The 16,974-nt window shown below is 55.4% G+C and overlaps 1 protein-coding gene across 1 annotated transcript in view; it reads left to right on the top strand.

The window, feature by feature from the left end:
• Positions 1-16,974, top strand: part of LOC135288366 (rho guanine nucleotide exchange factor 11-like) — a 32,140-nt gene that overhangs the window by 8,696 nt on the left and 6,470 nt on the right. The window contains 25 exon segments of the mRNA XM_064401737.1: positions 304-375; positions 1,281-1,397; positions 2,398-2,502; positions 3,104-3,184; positions 3,293-3,358; positions 3,477-3,578; positions 4,126-4,224; positions 4,676-4,718; positions 4,888-4,984; positions 5,712-5,861; positions 6,944-6,967; positions 7,132-7,285; positions 7,694-7,778; positions 8,057-8,086; positions 8,639-8,765; positions 9,551-9,727; positions 10,740-10,787; positions 11,409-11,638; positions 12,354-12,500; positions 13,045-13,127; positions 13,746-13,871; positions 14,716-14,796; positions 14,798-14,834; positions 15,640-15,818; positions 16,650-16,725. Of these exon segments, the coding sequence (XP_064257807.1) occupies positions 304-375; positions 1,281-1,397; positions 2,398-2,502; positions 3,104-3,184; positions 3,293-3,358; positions 3,477-3,578; positions 4,126-4,224; positions 4,676-4,718; positions 4,888-4,984; positions 5,712-5,861; positions 6,944-6,967; positions 7,132-7,285; positions 7,694-7,778; positions 8,057-8,086; positions 8,639-8,765; positions 9,551-9,727; positions 10,740-10,787; positions 11,409-11,638; positions 12,354-12,500; positions 13,045-13,127; positions 13,746-13,871; positions 14,716-14,796; positions 14,798-14,834; positions 15,640-15,818; positions 16,650-16,725 (2,536 nt within the window).

The raw sequence follows: 16,974 nt of genomic DNA, 5'->3' as shown, positions 1-16,974 counted from the left end.
GTTCCCGCTGCCATTCCCGTTATTCCCATTGTCATTCCTGTTATTCCCGCTGCCATTCCCGTTATTCCCGTCGTTATTCCCGCTGCCATTCCCGTTATTCCCGTCGTTATTCCCGTCGTTATTCCCGTTGTTATTCCCGTTGTCATTCCCGTTATTCCCGCTCTCGTTCCCGCTGCCATTCCCGTTATTCCCACTCTCGTTCCCGCTGCCATTCCCGTTATTCCCGTCGTTATTCCCGTCGTTATTCCCGTCGTTATTCCCGTCGTCGTTCCCGCTCTCACGCGGCCGTGGCCGTGCCCGCAGGACCCCGAGGTGCAGAAGCACGCGGCGCAGATCCTGCGCAACATGCTGCGCCAGGAGGAGGCCGAGCTCCAGGTGCTGCCCTTCCTCCTCTCCCGCTTTCCTGGGGGGATTTCTGGGAATTTCTGAGGGGGTTTTTTTGGGGGTTGTGATTTTCATGGGATTATTTTGGGGGGGAGATTTTCTGGGATTTTTTAAAATTGTTTTTCCTGGGTGTTTCCTGGGTGTTTTCCCGGGCTGTCCCTGGGAACGCTGTGGGAATTCTGTCCCTGTCAGTCCCAGCATTTCCATGAAAAACCCCGGAAAACACCAGACAGACCAGTGGCATGTGTGGGGATTTTCCGGAGATCTTTTCTTATTATATTCTGTGATTTTCTAGGATTTTTTTTATTATTCTCTGGGATTTTTTTAAAATTATTTTTCGTGGGTGCTTCCCTGGGAACGCTGTGGGAATTCCCTCTCCCTCCCAGCGTTTCCATGAAAAATCCTGGAAAACCCCAGACAGATCAGTGGCATGTTTGGGGATTTTCCTGAGATTTTTTTTTTATTATCTTCTGGAATTTTTTTTTAAATTTTTTGGTGTTCCCTGGCTCTTCCCGGGGTATTTCCCGGCTGTTTCCTGGGTGTTTCCCGGCTATTTCCTGGGTGTCTCCCGGGTATTTCCTGGGTATTTCCTGGCTGTTTCCCAGGTGTTCCCCGTGTGTTCCCTGGCTGTTTCCCCTGTGTTTCCCGGGTATTTCCCGGCTGTTCCCCAGCTGTTCCCTGGATATTTCCTGGGTATTTCCTGGCTGTTTCCCGGGTGTTTCCCGGCTGTTTTCCGGGCTGTCTCCTGGCTGTTCCCGGCTGTTCCCCGGCTGTTCCCTGGATATTTCCTGGGTATTTCCCGGGTGTTCCCTGGATATTTCCCGGATATTTCCCGGGTATTTCCGGGCGGTCTCCCGGCCGTCCCCGGGGTGGCTGAGGGATCCCCTCTGTCGCAGCGCTTCCAGGAGCTGCTGCAGCGGCAGCCGGGCGCGGCGCTGGAGGAGCAGCTGCAGGGGGCGCAGCGCCGGCTCAGCCAGCTGCAGCTCAAGGTGCTGCAGGAGGCGCGCGGAGCGGTACGGAACGGGAACGGCACGGGAATGACACGGGAACGACACGGGAATGACATGGGAATGACATGGGAATGACATGGGAACGGGCCGGGAATAATGCGGGAATGGGCTGGGAATGGTCATGGGAATGGGCCGGGAATGGGCTGGGAATGAGACAGGAATGGGCCGGGAATGGATGTGGAAATGGGCTGGGAATGGGCTGGGAATAATCATGGGAATGGGCCGGGAATAACGCGGGAATGGGCTGGGAATGGTCGTAGAAATGGGCTGGGAATGACACGGGAATGGGCTGGGAATGGATGTGGGAATGACACGGGAATGGGTGTGGGAATGGGCCGGGAATAACGCGGGAATGGTCATGGGAATGGGTGTGGGAAGGGGCTGGGAATGGATCTGGGAGTGGGCTGGGAATAATCACGGGAATGGGCCGGGAATAATCATGGGAATGGTCACGGGAATGAGCCAGGAATGGATGTGGGAATGACACGGGAATAGGTGTGGGAATGGGCCGGGAATAATCATGGGAATGGTCACGGAAATGACACGGGAATGGGCCAGGAATGGATCTGGCAGTGGATGTGGGAATGGGCCAGGAACAGATGTGAGAATGGGCTGGGAATGATCATGGGAAAGGGCCGGGAATAACGCGGGAATGGGTGTGGGAGTGGGTGTGGGAATGATCGTGGGAATGGGCCGGAATGGATCTGGGAATGATCCGGGAATGGATCCAGGAATGATCCCTGGAATTCCAGGAATCATCCCAGGAGTAATCCCGGGACCGCCCCCGAGCCCTTCCCAGTTCTTTCCGAGCTCTGGGAATTCTGCTTTTCCCAAAAAATAAAACTGGGGATGGAGGAGCTCGGTGGGAATTGGGGTGGAGGTGGGAATTTTGGGAATTCCCCTCATTCCTGGATTTCTGGGATCCCTTTTTCCATTTCTGCATTTCCTGGGAATTTCCTGGCCCGGGAGTTCCCCTTTCCCTGATCCGTGTCCCCTTTCCCAGGATTTGGGCTCCCTGGAAGGGGAGGCTCTCCGGGGCTCCCCGCAGCTCCCGGGGCGATTCCCCAGGGATGCCCAGGATGGGGACCCGGGGCTGGAGTCCGCAGAGGTGAGGGGAAAAAGCCGGGAAAAATCGGGAAAAGTCCGGGAAAAATCCGGGACAAATCTGGGAAAAATCCGGGAAAAATCTGGGAAAAGGGCGGGGAAGAATTGGGGAAAATCCGGGAAAAGGGTGGGGAGGAGTTCAGGAAAATCCGGGAAAAGAGGGGGGAAACTGCAGGGAAAATCTGGGAAGAGAGGGTGAGAGTTCCAGGAAAGGTTTGGGGAAAAGGGGGAGAAATTCCAGGAAAAGTTTGGGAAAAGCCTGGGGGGGAAAATTCCAGGGAGAAGGTGGGGGGGGGAAATTGAGGGGAAAAAAAGGGAAAATGGGGGGAAATTCAGGAAAAAGGGGGGGGAAATAATTCCAGGAAAAATCTGGGGAAAGGGGATGAAAATTCTGGGAAAAACGGGGGGAATTCCAGGGAAAGTTTGGTAAAAGGGGGGAAATTCCAGGAGAGGGAAAAACTCCCCCAAGAATTTGGGATCCCCTGGAATTCCTGTCTCCTTTTCCCTCTCTGGGCGTTTTTCCCTGGGAATTCCGAGGGATTTTGGGATCCCCGCCTCCCCTGGGGGGTTTTTGGGGATGCTGATCCCGAAATTCCCCTTCCCAGGTGTCCCGGAATTCCGGCTTTTCCGAGCCCGGCAGCCCCCGCAGCTCCCCCGTGCTCGGCTCCCGCCTCTCCACGGATCCGGTGGGGCTGGAAAATCCCGGAAAATCCCAGAAAATCCGGGAAAATCCCCACGGGGATCCCCCCCAGGGCCCTTCCCGGAGCTTGATCCCGGTTTTTTTTTTGGGATAGGGATCGGGGAGGCCGCAGATCATCGGGCCCGAGGAGGATTGTGAGCCCGGGAGCGGCAGCAACGAGGTGAGGATGGCGGGAATGGGGATTTGGGAATTCCTGGGGGGGCTGGGGATGCCGGGGGGGTTTTGGGGGGGATTTTGGGATCCTGGCGCTTCCCACCTCTCCCTCTCTCTGTTCCCAGAGCGATTCCGTGTTCCAGGATTTGGGAATTCTCAAATCCCGCCCGGCCCATTTGGGAGTTTTCCTGAGGTTCCTCTTCTCCCAGGCTGATCCCACTCCCCTGGTAAGGAATTCCCGAAATTCCCGGGATTTTCTGACCCCTGGGATCCCATTCCCAACCTCTGGCACCTCCCAGAGCATTCCAAGATCATGGATGGAGCAGAATTCCCAGGATGTCCTCAAATTTTCCTGGGATTTTCTGCTCTTGGGATCTCATTCCCAACCTCTGGCACCTCCCAGAGATTCCAGGAATATTCCTGGGTGTGAAAACTGAGCAGGAATTCTGGGATTTCCTCCTTGGATCCCATTCCCAACCCATGGCAGCTCCCAGGGTGTAGGGTGGGGATGGAGCAGAATTCCCGGGATTTCCTCAAAAATTCCCATGATTTCCTCAACATTCATGGAATTTTCCGACCCTTGGGATCCCATTCCCAACTTCTGGCACCTCCCAGAGCTTCCAAGGATATTCCTGGGAATAAATCCCCAGATTTCCTCCTCCTTGGGGTCCCATTCCCAGCCCCGGGGCGTTCCCAGGAGCAGAATTCCCGGGATTTCCTCGGCATTCCCGGGATTTCCTCAGCATTCCCGGGATTTCCCCGGCTTTCCCACAGCTCTTCCACCTGTGCTCCGAGGTTTGCTGCCAGCAGAGCCCCCGGGAGAGCCGGGCCCTGGGCAGGGACATCTGGAACATCTTCCTGGACAGGGCGGCGGTGAGCGCCGGGATTCGGGAATTCCCGGGATTCAGGGGGATTCCCGAGGTTTTGGGGGAATTCCAGGGGTTTGGGGGGGATTTAAAGGGATTTCGGGAGGATTTTCCAGGATTTAGAGAGGATTTTCTAGGATTTTCAAGAATTTTGGGATGATATTCTGGAGTCTGGGGAGGATTTCCTGCTATGTTGGAGAATTTTCAGGAATTTAACGAGGATTTTCAGGAATTTGGGGAGGATTTCCCAGGATTTTGGGATGGATTTTGGGATGGATTTCCCAGGATTTCGGGATGGATTTTGGGATGGATTTCCCAGGATTTTGAGAGGATTTCCTGGAATTATGGGATGGATTTCCCGGGATTTTAGGATGGATTTTGGGATGGATTTTGGGATGGATTTCCCAGGAGTTTGGGATGATTTCCTGGATTTTGGGATGCTTTTCCCTCTTTTCCAGCCCCTGCGGGTGAAGCTGCCGGAGCAGCTCCTGGCCGAGATCGGTGAGTTCAGAATTCCAGGAATTTCCCCCCGGAAAAGGAGCCCAGGGCCGGGATTGGGAATTCCCAAACTTTTCCCAGAGCCCCAGGAAGGTTGGGAATCAGCTCTGCAGTGAGAGGAGCCCCCGGAGCATTCCCAAATTCCCAAAATCCCAAATTTCCCCATTCCCAGAGCTGCGCCTGCGGAACGGCGACGAGCTGCGGCCGGCGCTGCTGGAGGCGCAGGAATTCCTCATCCCAGAAATCCAGGAGCAGCTCCAGGACTACAGGTGGGACCCCCCAAATCCCAGAAAAATCCCGGAAAAATCCCGGAAAAATCCCCAGCTCTGGGAATTCCGGGAGCTCCCCGTCCCTCTTCAGGGCAGAACCCCAGGAAAACCCCGGATTTTGGGAGTTTTGTGATCTCCCAATCCCATTTTTTTTGCTTTTTCCCAGCAGAACCTGAGGAAAATCCCAAATTTTGGGAATTTCAGGAGCTCCCCATCCTGTTTTTTTGGGTTTTTTCCCATGAAAACCTCAGGTGAATTGGGAATTTCAGGACCTCCTGATCCCGTTTTTTTGTAAATCCCAGATTTTGGGATTCTGGGAGTTCCCAATCCTGTTATTTTTTTTGTTTTCCCGCAGAACCAAGCAGAAAATTCCAAATTTGGGGAATTTCGGGTCTTTCTGGGCGCTCCAAATCCCGTTTTTTTCAGCTTTTCCCAGAGAACCAAGTGGGACATCCTGATTTTGGGAATGTTGGGAATTCCAGACCCCAATCCCAATTTTCTTTTACTGTTTCCTGGAGAACCAAGCAGGACATCCCGATTTCGGGAATGTTGGGAATTCCAGGCCCCAATCCCATTTTTTTTAGCTTTTCCCGGAGAGCCAAGCAGGATTTTGGGAATGTCGGGAATTCCGGGCCCCAATCCTGTTGTTTTTTAGCTTTTCCCGGAGAGCCAAGCAGGATTTTGGGAATGTCGGGAATTCCGGGCCCCAACGCCGTTGTTCCCCCAGGACGAAGCGCACGCTGGGGCTGGGCAGCCTCTACGGGGAGAACGAGCTGCAGGAGCTGGAGCCGGGCAGCGGCGCCCGGGAGCCGCGGGAGCGCCGGGAGAGGGAGCGGGCGCTGGCAGAGAGGCAGCTGGGGCACCTCGGGGACATCCTGTGAGCAATGGGAATGGGGATTGGGAATTCCTCTGGGAATTCCTCTGGGATCGCTGGGATGGGAGACAGCTGGGGCACCTCGGGGACATCCTGTGAGCAATGGGAATTCCTCTGGGAATTCCTGTGGGATCGCTGGGATGGGAGGCAGCTGGGGCACCTCGGGGACATCCTGTGAGCAATGGGAATGGGGATTGGGAATTCCTCTGGGAATTCCTCTGGGATCGCTGGGATGGGAGACAGCTGGGGCACCTCGGGGACATCCTGTGAGCAATGGGATTGGGATTCCCGTGGGAATTCCTGTGGGATCGCTGGGATGGGCACCTCGGGGACATCCTGTGAGCACTGGGAATTCCTCTGGGAATTCCTGTGGGATCGCTGGGATGGGAGACAGCTGGGGCACCTCGGGGACATCCTGTGAGCACTGGGAATTCCTCTGGGAATTCCTGTGGGAATTCCTGTGGGATCATTGGGATGGGCACCTCGGGGACATCCTGTGAGGGCTGGGAGTGGGAATTCCTGTGGGATCCTTGGGAATTCCTGATGGGATCATTGGGATGGGCACCTCAGGGTCATCCTGTGAGCAGGGGAGTGGGGATTCCTCTGGGAATTCCTGTGGGATTGTTGGGAATTCCTCTGGGATGGGCACCTCGGGGACATCCTGTGAGGGCTGGGAGTGGGAATTCCTGTGGGATCGCTGGGAATTCCTGATGGGATCATTGGGATGGGAGACAGCTGGGGCACCTCGGGGACATCCTGTGAGGGCTGGGAGTGGGAATTCCCATGGGATCTTTGGGAATTCCTGATGGGATCATTGAGAATTCCCATGGGATCGTTGGGAATTCCCATGGGATCATTGGGAATTCCTGTGGGATCTTTGGGAATTCCCATGGGATCGTTGGGATCGGCACCTCGGGGACATCCTGTGAGAGCTGGGATTGGGAATTCCTGGTGGGATTCGGGAATTCCTGATGGCATTGTGGGGCTGCAGTGGGAATTTTGGGACTGGGAATGGGAATTTTAGGATTGGGAAGGGGAATTTGGGATTGGGAATGGAAGACTCCAAGGAATTCCTTTTCCCGCAGCTCCAAGTACGAGGAGGAGCGGAGGTGAGCGGATCCAGCGGGGAAAAAATCCGGGAATTTGTGCCATTCCCGACTTTCCCTGTGGAATCCTCCCCTGGAATTCCCAGTTTTCCCTCTTCCCCCTCTCCCAGCGGATCTGGGGATCCCGGGAATTCTGCCCGTCCCACCTCTGGAATTCTCTTTCCCAGCTCTCCCATGGCCTTCGCCCTCAGCACCTTCATGGCCCACGCCGGGATCCGGCCCCGGGAATTCCGGGAATCCCGGGAATCCCGAAACCCCGGAGCCCCCGAGAAGCTCCCGGACAAGGACAAGTGGCTGCCCTTCTTCCCCAAGGCCAAGAAGGTGGGAATTGCCAGGAATTCCCGGGATTCCCGGGAGCAGCTCCGCGAGGAGATCCCAGGGGTCCAACCTGGGGGTTTTGGGGGGAATTCCGGGAATTTTCACCCAAATCCTGGGAATTTTAGACCTGAATTCCGAGATTTTTTGACCCAAATCTTGGGATTTGGGGTGGGAATTTGGGATTTGGGGTGGAAATTCGGAATTTGAGGTGGGAATTCGGGATTTGGGGTGGGAATTTGGGATTTGGGACGGAAATTCGGGATTTGGGATGGGGATTTAGGATTTAGGGTGGAAATTTGGGATGGGAATTTGGGATTTAGGATGGGAACTGGGAATTCGGGATGGGATTTTGGGCTTTGGGGCCGGGGAATTCCCGGGATTCCGAGCGATTCCAGGATTTTTTCCCAACAGAGCAGCAGCTCCAGGAAGGAGAAGGAGCAGAGGCAGAACCCGATCCTGAAATACATCGGGAAACCCCGGAGCTCCTCCCAGAGCAGTGAGTGACCCCGGAATTCCGCAGCCCGGGAATGCCCGGGGATCCCGGGAATTCCTGGGCATTTTACAGGGATTGTCTTCAGAATTTTTCCGGAATTTTCCAGGGGTTTCCCATCAATTTCCTGGGATTTTCTTGGGATTTCCCCTGGAATTCCCAGATCCCGGCCTCATTCCCGCGTTCCCATCCCGTTCTTTTCCGTTCTCATCCCATCAGCATTCCCGAATTCCCGGTTTTCCCCCGGATTTTGGGAATTTTGACATCTCCTCTTTGTTTTCCAGCATTTCATGTCCCCCTGTCCCCTGCGGAAGGTAAAAATTCCCAAATTTTTCGTTGCTTTTCCTTCATTTTTGAGTCATTTTTTTCCCCTTGGTTTTGGGGTTTATTCCCATTTTTTTCTTCTCTGGTGAAATTCCTGGAGGAACTCTGGGATTTGGGATTTGGCATTTAGGATCAGGGTTTGGGATTTAGGAATTTGGGGTTTAGGAGGGAAATTGGGGGTTTGGGATTTAGGAAGGGAAATTTGGGAATTGGGATCAGGTTTGGGATTTGGGATGGGAATTTGGGATTTTAGGATGGGAATTTTGGGGATTTAGGATCAGGAATTTTGAGAATTGGGATGGGAATTTTGGGATTTAGGATCAGGAATTTTGGGATTTGGGATGGGGAAATTCAGGATTTAGAATCGGGAATTTCGGATTTGGGCTGGGAATTTTGGGATTTAGGATCAAAAATTCAGGATTTAGGATGGGAATTTTGGGATTTAGGACAGGAATTTCGGGGTTTAGGATGGGAATTTTGGGATTTAGGATGGGAACTGTCTCTGAGGCCCCCCCAGCTCCCGGAATTCCGTGTTTTCCCAGCAGTGAAGCCGGGGAACGTGCGGACCATGATCCAGCACTTTGAGAACAGCCACGGGGAGCCCCCGGAGCCGGGCCAGCAGCGCCTGTCCACGGGCAGCATCCCCGAGGAGCTGCTGGAGCCCGACAGGTGGGGCCGGCTCGGGGCTTCCCGCGGACTTTTTCCCGCAAATCCCAGGATTTTTGCCCAGAATTCCCATTTTTCCCCTCGGAATTCCCTGTTCCCAGCAGCTCCCAGTGCGAGGTGCGCCTGATGCCGGCGTTTCCCTCTAAACCCCAGGATTTCTCCTTTAATTCTGGGGATTTCTCCTTTAATTCTGGGGATTTCTCCTTTAATTCTGGGGATTTCTGCTGTAATTCTGGGGATTTCTCCTTTAATTCTGGGGATTTCTCCTTTAATTCTGGGGATTTCTGCTGTAATTCTGGGGATTTCTCCTTTAATTCTGGGGATTTCTCCTTTAATTCTGGGGATTTTTGCTGTAATTCCCGCGGATTTTTCGCCGCGAATCCCAGGATTTTTGCCCAGAATTCCCATTTTCCCCCCCATCCCCAGCAGCTCCTGCTGTGAGGTGCGCCTGATCCCGGCGTTTCCCTCTAAACCCCAGAATTTCTCTCATACATCCTGGGGGTTTTTTGTGCAATTCCTGGGGATTTTTGCCGTAATTCCCCAGGATTTTTCACCATGAATCTGAGGATTTTTGCCCAGAATTCCCATTTTCCCCCGGCATTCCCAGCTCGCGCTGCGAGGTGCGCCTGATCCCTATGGGGCCATTCCCTGTGAACCCCAGGATTTCTCCTGTAATTCCGGGGATTTTTGCCGTAATTCCTGGGAATTTTTGCCGTAATTCCCGGGGATTTTTTGCCGCAAATCCCAGGATTTTTGCCCAGCATTCCCATTCCCCCCGGCATTCCCAGCTCCCGCTGCGAGGTGCGCCTGGGCCGCTCGGAGTCGCTGAAGGGCCGGGAGGAGCTGCGGCGCTCGCGGCGCTCGGAGCTGGTGCCGCGCTCGCGCAGCGACGTGGACATGGACACGGGCAGCGAGCCCGCCCGGCTGCACTCCGCCTCCTCCTCCGCCTCCAGCCTCTCCAACAGGTGGGCATCCCGAAATTCCCAGAATTCCCGGAATTCCGGAGCGTCCAGCTCCAGATTTTGGGGTGATGGGGCTCTCGGAGCAAACTCTGGGGAGGTGGGAGCGTGGGGATGGGGGGAATTTGGGATTTGGGGTTTTTTGGGAAGGGCTTTGCACGTCCAGTCTCCCCAACAGGTGGGAAATCCCGGAATTCCCAGAATTCCCAGAATTGCAGGGGGTCCAGCCCCAGATTTTGGGGTGATGGGGCTCTCGGAGCAAACGCTGGGGAGGTGGAAACATCAGGATTGGGGAAATTTGGGGTTTTTTGGAAGGGCTTTGCACCTCCAGCCTCTCCAGCATGTGCGAAATCCAAGAATTCCCAGAATTCCCAGAATTCCGGAGGTCCCAGCTCCAGATTTTGGGGTGATGGGGCTCTGGGAGCAAACTCTGGGGAGGTGGGAGCGTGGGGATGGGGGAATTTGGGATTTGGGGTTTTTTGGGAAGGGCTTTGCACCTCCAGCCTCTCCAACAGGTGGGAAATCGTGGGAATCATGGAATTTCTGGAATTCTGGGCAGCCCAGCCCCAGATTTTGGGGTGACGGGGGTTTGGGAGCAAACTCTGGCGAGGTGGGAGCGTGGGGATGGAGGGATTTGGGGTTTTTTGGAGGGTCTTTGCACCTCCAGCCTCTCCAACAGGTGGGAAATGCCAGAAATCATGGAATTCCCACAATTCCGGAGGGCCCAGCTCCAGGTTTTGGGGTTTGGGATGGAAGTCTGGGAAAGGAGGGGAAATTGGGATCGGGGGAAGTTTGGGATTTGGGGTTTTTGGGAATGGGATTTAGGGGGCTGGAGGGAGGGGGTTTTATTCCTTCAGCTCCCAAATTTCTGCAGAATCCATGGAAAAATCCATGGAAAAATCCATAGAACGTAACGGGTTTGGGGCTGAATCCCTGGATTTGAGGGTGAACTCATCAGGATCGGGGAAAACTTGGGATTTTGGGACAGCCCAGGGGGATTTTTCCGTTCTTTTCCCAGATCCCTGGAAAACCCCACCCCCCCCTACACGCCAAAGATGGGGCGCAGGTGAGTGACCCCCCCGGAATTCCCATTCCCAGTTTTCCCCGTTTTTCCCTCTTTTTTCCCCATTTTTTCCCTCATTATTTCCCCCCCCTTTCCCCCCACCAAATCTCCCCCATTTTTTCCCCCCAATTTTCGCCATTTTTCCCTCTTTTTTCCCCACTTTTTTCCTCATTCTTTCTCAATTTCTCTCCCTTCTTTCCCCCTTTTTCCCTCCCAAATTTCCCCCAATTTTCCCCCACTTTTCTCCTCATTCTTTCTCAATTTCCCTCCCAAATTTCCCCCTTTATCCCTCCCAAATTTCCCCCAATTTTCCCCCACTTTTCTCCTCATTCTTTCTCAATTTCCCTCCCTTCTTTCCCCCTTTATCCCTCCCAAATTTCCCCCAATTTTCCCCATTTCTCCCACTTTTTTTCTTATTCTTTCTCAATGTTTCCCCCTTCTTTCCCCTTTTTTTGCCTCCCAATTTCCCCGTTTTCCCCCACTTTTTTCCTCATCCTTTCCCAATTTCCCCTCTTCTTTCCCCATTTTTCCCCCCAATTTTCCCCATTTTTTCCTCATCCTTCCCCATTTCCCCCCTTCTTTCCCCATTCCCCCCCCAATTTCCTGGATTTTCCCCCTTTCCAGGAGCATGGATTCCCCCAGCCTGGGCCTGGGGGCCGACCCCTTCCTGCCCCACCTGCTGGAGGACGAGCAGGGCCCCGTGCCCGACCTGGAGCCGGAGCCCGACTCCCAGCCGGCCCCGAATTCCCAGCAGAGCTGGCAGCAGAATTCCCAGAGCTGGCAGCACTCGGTGAGCCGGGAGCTGCTGGCCAGCCTGCCCCAGCGCGAGGTGGATCGCCAGGAGGTCATCAACGGTGGGCAGCGGCCGGGAACGCCGGGAACGCCGGGGGCTGGGGCTGGGGGGGCTCTGGGGGGAGGAACTCTGGGGTTTGGGGCTCATTACGGGGGTTTGGGGCTCATTCCTGAGATTTGGGGCTCATTCCTGGGGTTTGGGGGCTCACTCCTGAGATTTGGGGCTCATTCCGGGGGTTTGGGGCTCATTCCGGGGGTTTGGGGCTCATTCCTGGGGTTTGGGGCTCATTCCCGGGGTTTGGGGGCTCACTCCCAGGGTTTGGGGGCTCATTCCTGAGATTTGGGGCTCATTCCTGGGGTTTGGGGGCTCATTCCTGGGATTTGGGGCTCATTCCTGGGGTTTGGGGCTCATTCCCGGGGTTTGGGGTCTCACTCCCAGGGTTTGGGGGCTCATTCCTGGGGTTTGGGGCTCATTCCTGGGGTTTGGGGGCTCATTCCTGGGGTTTGGGGTCTCACTCCCAGCCCCTTTCCAGGATTTGGGGTCTCGTTCCCTGTTCCTTGCTGGGTTTGGGGTCTCACTTCTGCATTTGGGGTCTCACTCCCGAGATTTGGGATCTCATTCCTGTTTTTTTCCCGGGATTTGGGGTTGGTTTTGGGGTGCTGGGGCTGGTTCTGGGTGTCGGGTTCTGCTCCGGGGGCTGCCTTGGGAATTGGATGTCCCCAGTCTGTCCCCAGTGTGTCCCCAATGTCCCCAACGTGTCCCCTGTGTGTCCCCAGAGCTGTTTGTCACCGAGCTGTCCCACCTGCGCATCCTGCGCGTTCTGGATTTGCTTTTCTTCCAACGCCTGCGCCGGGAGCAGCTCCTGAGCCGGGAGGAGCTGGGGCTGCTCTTCCCCAACCTGCCCGAGCTCATCGACGTGCACAGTGAGACAAATCCCCAAATCCTGAAATCCCAAATTCCCAAATCCCCAAATCCCCAAAATCCCAAATCCCCAGAAACCCAAATCCCCAAAATCCCAAATCCCCAAAATCCTGAAATCCTAAATCCCCGAAATCCTGAAATCCCAAATCCCCAAATTCCCCAAATCCTGAAATCCCAAATCCCCAAATCCTGAAATCCCAAATTCCAAAATCCCCAAATTCCCAAATCCTGAAATCCCAAACTTCCTGACCCCTCCGCTTTCCCCAAATCCCACTGGGATCCTGCTCTTCCCCCAACCTGCCTGACCTCACTGATGTGCACGGTGAGACAAATCTCTGGAATTCCCAAATTCCCAAAATCCCAAATTTACCTCCCTTTTTCCCCCCTTTCCCCCTCCTTTTTTCCCCTTTTCCCCCCTTTTCCTCCCCCTTTTTCCCTATTTCCCCCCCTTTTTCCCCCTTTTTTTCCACTTTTTCCTCCCTTTTTTCCCCTTTTCCCCTTTCCCCCCCCCCCCCTCCCCGCCCTCTCCCCTCCCCGCATTCCCAGATTCCCTCTCGGAATCCATGAGGAAGCTCCGGGAGGAGCAGGGCCCCATCATCGGCGAGATCGGCGACCTGATGCTGGCCCGGGTAGGGAACCCCCCCTCCCCGGAGCCCCGGGAATGCTGGGAACCCCGGGGGTCCCAATCCCGTTTTCCCCGGGGGTCCCAATCCCCTTTTCCCGGGGGTCCCAATCCCGTTTTCCCGGGGGTCCCAATGCCCTTTTCCCGGGGGTCCCAATCCCGCTTTCCCGGGGGTCCCAATCCCATTTTCCCCGGGGGTCCCAATCCCGCTTTCCCGGGGGTCCCAATCCCCTTTTCCCGGGGGTCCCAATCCCCTTTTCCCGGGGGTCCCAATGCCCTTTTCCCGGGGGTCCCAATCCCCTTTTCCCGGGGGTCCCAATCCCCTTTTCCCGGGGGGTCCCAATCCCGCTTTCCCGGGGGTCCCAATCCCGTTTTCCCGCTGTTCCCAATCCCCCCTTTTCCCGGGGGTCCCAATGCCCTTTTCCCGGGGGTCCCAATCCCCTTTTCCCGGGGGTCCCAATCCCGCTTTCCCGGGGGTCCCAATCCCCTTTTCCCCGGGGGTCCCAATCCCCTTTTCCTGGGGGTCCCAATCCCGCTTTCCCGGGGGTCCCAATGCCCTTTTCCCGGGGATCCCAATCCCGCTTTCCCGGGGGTCCCAATGCCCTTTTCCCGGGGCTGTTCCCAGTTCGAGGGCGCTGCCAAGGAGGAGTTCCAGCGCGTGGCCGCCGCCTTCTGCTCCTCGCAGTCGGTGGCGCTGGAGCTGATCCGCACCAAGCAGCGCAAGGAGAGCCGCTTCCAGCTCTTCATGCAGGTCTGCACTTCCGCAGGGATTCTCCCGCACTTCCCACCTTTTCTCGCCTTCGTCTCCGCCCTCTCTTTCCCTGTTTCCACCTGGTTTTTCCCTTTTTCTCCTTTATGTCGCCCGGCGGGGTCGGGAATTTCGGGATTTGGGGATTTCGGCGGTTTCGGGATTTTTGGGCTCGCTGAGGATTTTGGGATTCCTGGAACCAGTTGGGGTCAGGAACTCCGGGATTTGGGGAACCAATGAGGGTCAGAAACTCCAGGATTTTGGGATTTGGGGAAGCAGTGGGATCTGGAACTCCGGGATTTTGGGAGGCAGGGGATCAGGAGCTCTGGGATTCTGGGAGGCAGAGGGATCAGGGGCTCCAGGGTTTTAGGAAGCAGAGGGATCAGGAACTCCAGGATCTGGGGAGGCAGAGGGATCAGGAACTTTGGGATTTTGGGAGGCAGAGGATCAGGGACTCCAGGATTCCGGGAAGCAGAGCGATCAGGAGCTCCAGGATTTTGGGAGGCAGGGGGATCAGGAGCTCCGGGATTTTGGGAGGCAGAGGGATCAGGAGCTCCGGGATTTTGGGAAGCAGTGGGATCAGGAGCTCCGGGATTTTGGGAGGCAGGGGGGATCAGGAGCTCCGGGATTTTGGGAAGCAGTGGGATCAGGAACTTAGGGGATTTTGGGAGGCAGAGGGATCAGGAGCTCCGGGATTTTGGGAGGCAGGGGGATCAGGAGCTCCGGGATTTTGGGAAGCAGTGGGATCAGGAACTTAGGGATTTTGGAGGCAGAGGGATCAGGAGCTCCAGGGTTTTAGGAAGCAGAGGGATCAGGAGCTGGTGATCTCAAGCTCCTGCGTTCCCAGGAGGCCGAGAGCAACCCGCAGTGCCGGCGGCTGCAGCTGAAGGATCTGCTGATCGCGGAGATGCAGCGCCTCACCAAGTACCCCGCTGCTGCTGGACAACGTCATCAAGTGCACCCCGGGTAGGGACGGGAGCGCCCCGATCCCGGGGGTCTGTCCTGGAATTCCTCGTTCCCTTCGCCCTGGAGAGCCCCCCACTTCCCCTGCCCTGCTTTCCCTGTCAGTCCCCTGCTTTTCCCTGGATTTTCGCCATTTCTCCCCTGGATCTTTCCTTGGATTTCATCCCATTTTTCCCCGGGTCTTTCCACGGATTTTTCCCGTTATCCCATGGGTTTCTCCCTGGATTTCCCCATTCCCAGCAGGCTCCCCGGAGCAGCAGAAGCTGCTGTGTACCCAATCAATGATCTCAGTCCCATTTCTCCCTGGATTTTCCCTGTTTCTCCCCATTCCCAGCAGGCTCCCCTGAGCAGCAGAAGCTGCTGTGTACCCTATCAATGATCTCAGTCCCATTTTCCCCTGGATTTTCCCTGTTTCTCCCCGTTCCCAGCGGGCTCCCCGGAGCAGCAGAAGCTGCTGTGTACCCTATCAATGATCTCAGTCCCATTTCTCCCTGGATTTTCCCCGTTTCTCCCCGTTCCCAGCGGGGTCCCCCGAGCAGCAGAAGCTGCTGTGTACCCAATCAATGATCTCAGTCCCATTTTCCCCTGGATTTTCCCTGTTTTTCTCCGTGTTCCCAGCGGGCTCCCCGGAGCAGCAGAAGCTGCTGTGTACCCAATCAATGATCTCAGTCCCATTTCTCCCCGGATTTTCCCCATTTCTCCCCCTGTTCCCAGCGGGCTCCCCGGAGCAGCAGAAGCTGCTGCGTGCCCTATCAATGATCTCAGTCCCATTTTCCCCTGGATTTTCCCCGTTTCTCCCCGTTCCCAGCGGGCTCCCCCGAGCAGCAGAAGCTGCTGCGTGCCCGTGAGCAGAGCCGGGAGGTGCTGCGGGCGGTGAACGAGGCCGTGCGGCGCGCCGAGAACCGGCAGCGCCTGCGGGAGCACCAGCGGCGCCTGGACACCTCGGCGCTGGAGAGGACCAGCAACCCCCTGGCCGCGGAATTCCGGGTATTCCCGCTGCTCCCGGGGCACGGGCCCTCCCCGCCTTCCCCTGGGGATCCCCGGGGTTTGTGGGGAGCCCCCGGTTTTCCATGAAAATCCCCCGTTTTTCCGTGGGAATCCCTCGGTTTTCTGTGGGAATCCCCATTTCTGCACCCTGGTTTTCCTTGGAAATTCCCATTTCTGCACCATGGGAATCCCTCCGTTTTCTGTGGGAATCCCCATTTCTGCACCCTGGTTTTCCATGGGAATCCATGGGTTTGATGGGAATCCCCCAGTTTTCCATGGAAATCTCTTGGTTTTCCGTGGAAATCGCCATTTCTGCACCCTGGTTTTCCATGGGAATCCATGGGTTTGATGGGAATCTCCTGGTTTTCCATGGAAATCCCCCAGTTTTCCATGGAAATCCCCCATTTTTCCATGGGAATCCCTTGGTTTTCCTTGGAAGTCCCCATTGCTGCACCCCAGTTTTCCACGGGAATCCCCCATTTTTTCTGTGGAAATCCCATGATTTTCCTTGCAGAACGCCGTTGTTGCTTTGTGTTCCCCACAGATTTTGGGGTCTTTCCCATGGATTTTGGGGTGTTTTCCCTGGATTTTGGGCTGTTTCCCCTGGGTTTTGGGGTGTTTTCCCTGGATTTTGGGGTATTTCCCATGGATTTTGGTGTGTTTTCCCTGGATTTTGGGCTGTTTCCCATGGATTTTGGGGTGTTTTCCCATGGATTTTGGGGTGTTTTCCCTGGATTTTGGGGTGTTTTCTCTGGGTTTTGGGGTGTTTCCCTGGATTTTGGGGTGTTTCCCCTGGGTTTTGGGGTGTTTCCATGGGTTTTGGTCCCACAGAACCTGGACCTGACCACACACCGAATGATCCACGAGGGACCCCTGGCCTGGAGAGTGGGCAAGGACAAGAGCGTGGGTACGGACTGGGGGCAACTGGGAGGGACTGGGATCCAAAAATCCCCCCCAAAAAATACACCAAAAACGGAAAAAAAAAAAAAAAAACTAAAAAAATCCCCCAAAAAAATCACTAAAAATCCCCTAAAAATTAAAAAAGGTCGCCAAAATTTAAAAAATACCCAAAAATCGAAAAAAAAATTGGAAAAAATACCCAAAAAATCCCCCAAAAATCGGAAAAAATCCCCAAAAATTCCCAAAAAAATCCCCA

This window comes from Passer domesticus, chromosome 32 (assembly GCF_036417665.1).
Source record: "Passer domesticus isolate bPasDom1 chromosome 32, bPasDom1.hap1, whole genome shotgun sequence".
In the NCBI taxonomy this organism is placed as follows: domain Eukaryota; kingdom Metazoa; phylum Chordata; class Aves; order Passeriformes; family Passeridae; genus Passer; species Passer domesticus.
The sequence above is the reverse complement of the archived record's forward strand: the minus strand, read 5'-3'. Positions and strand labels throughout refer to the sequence as shown.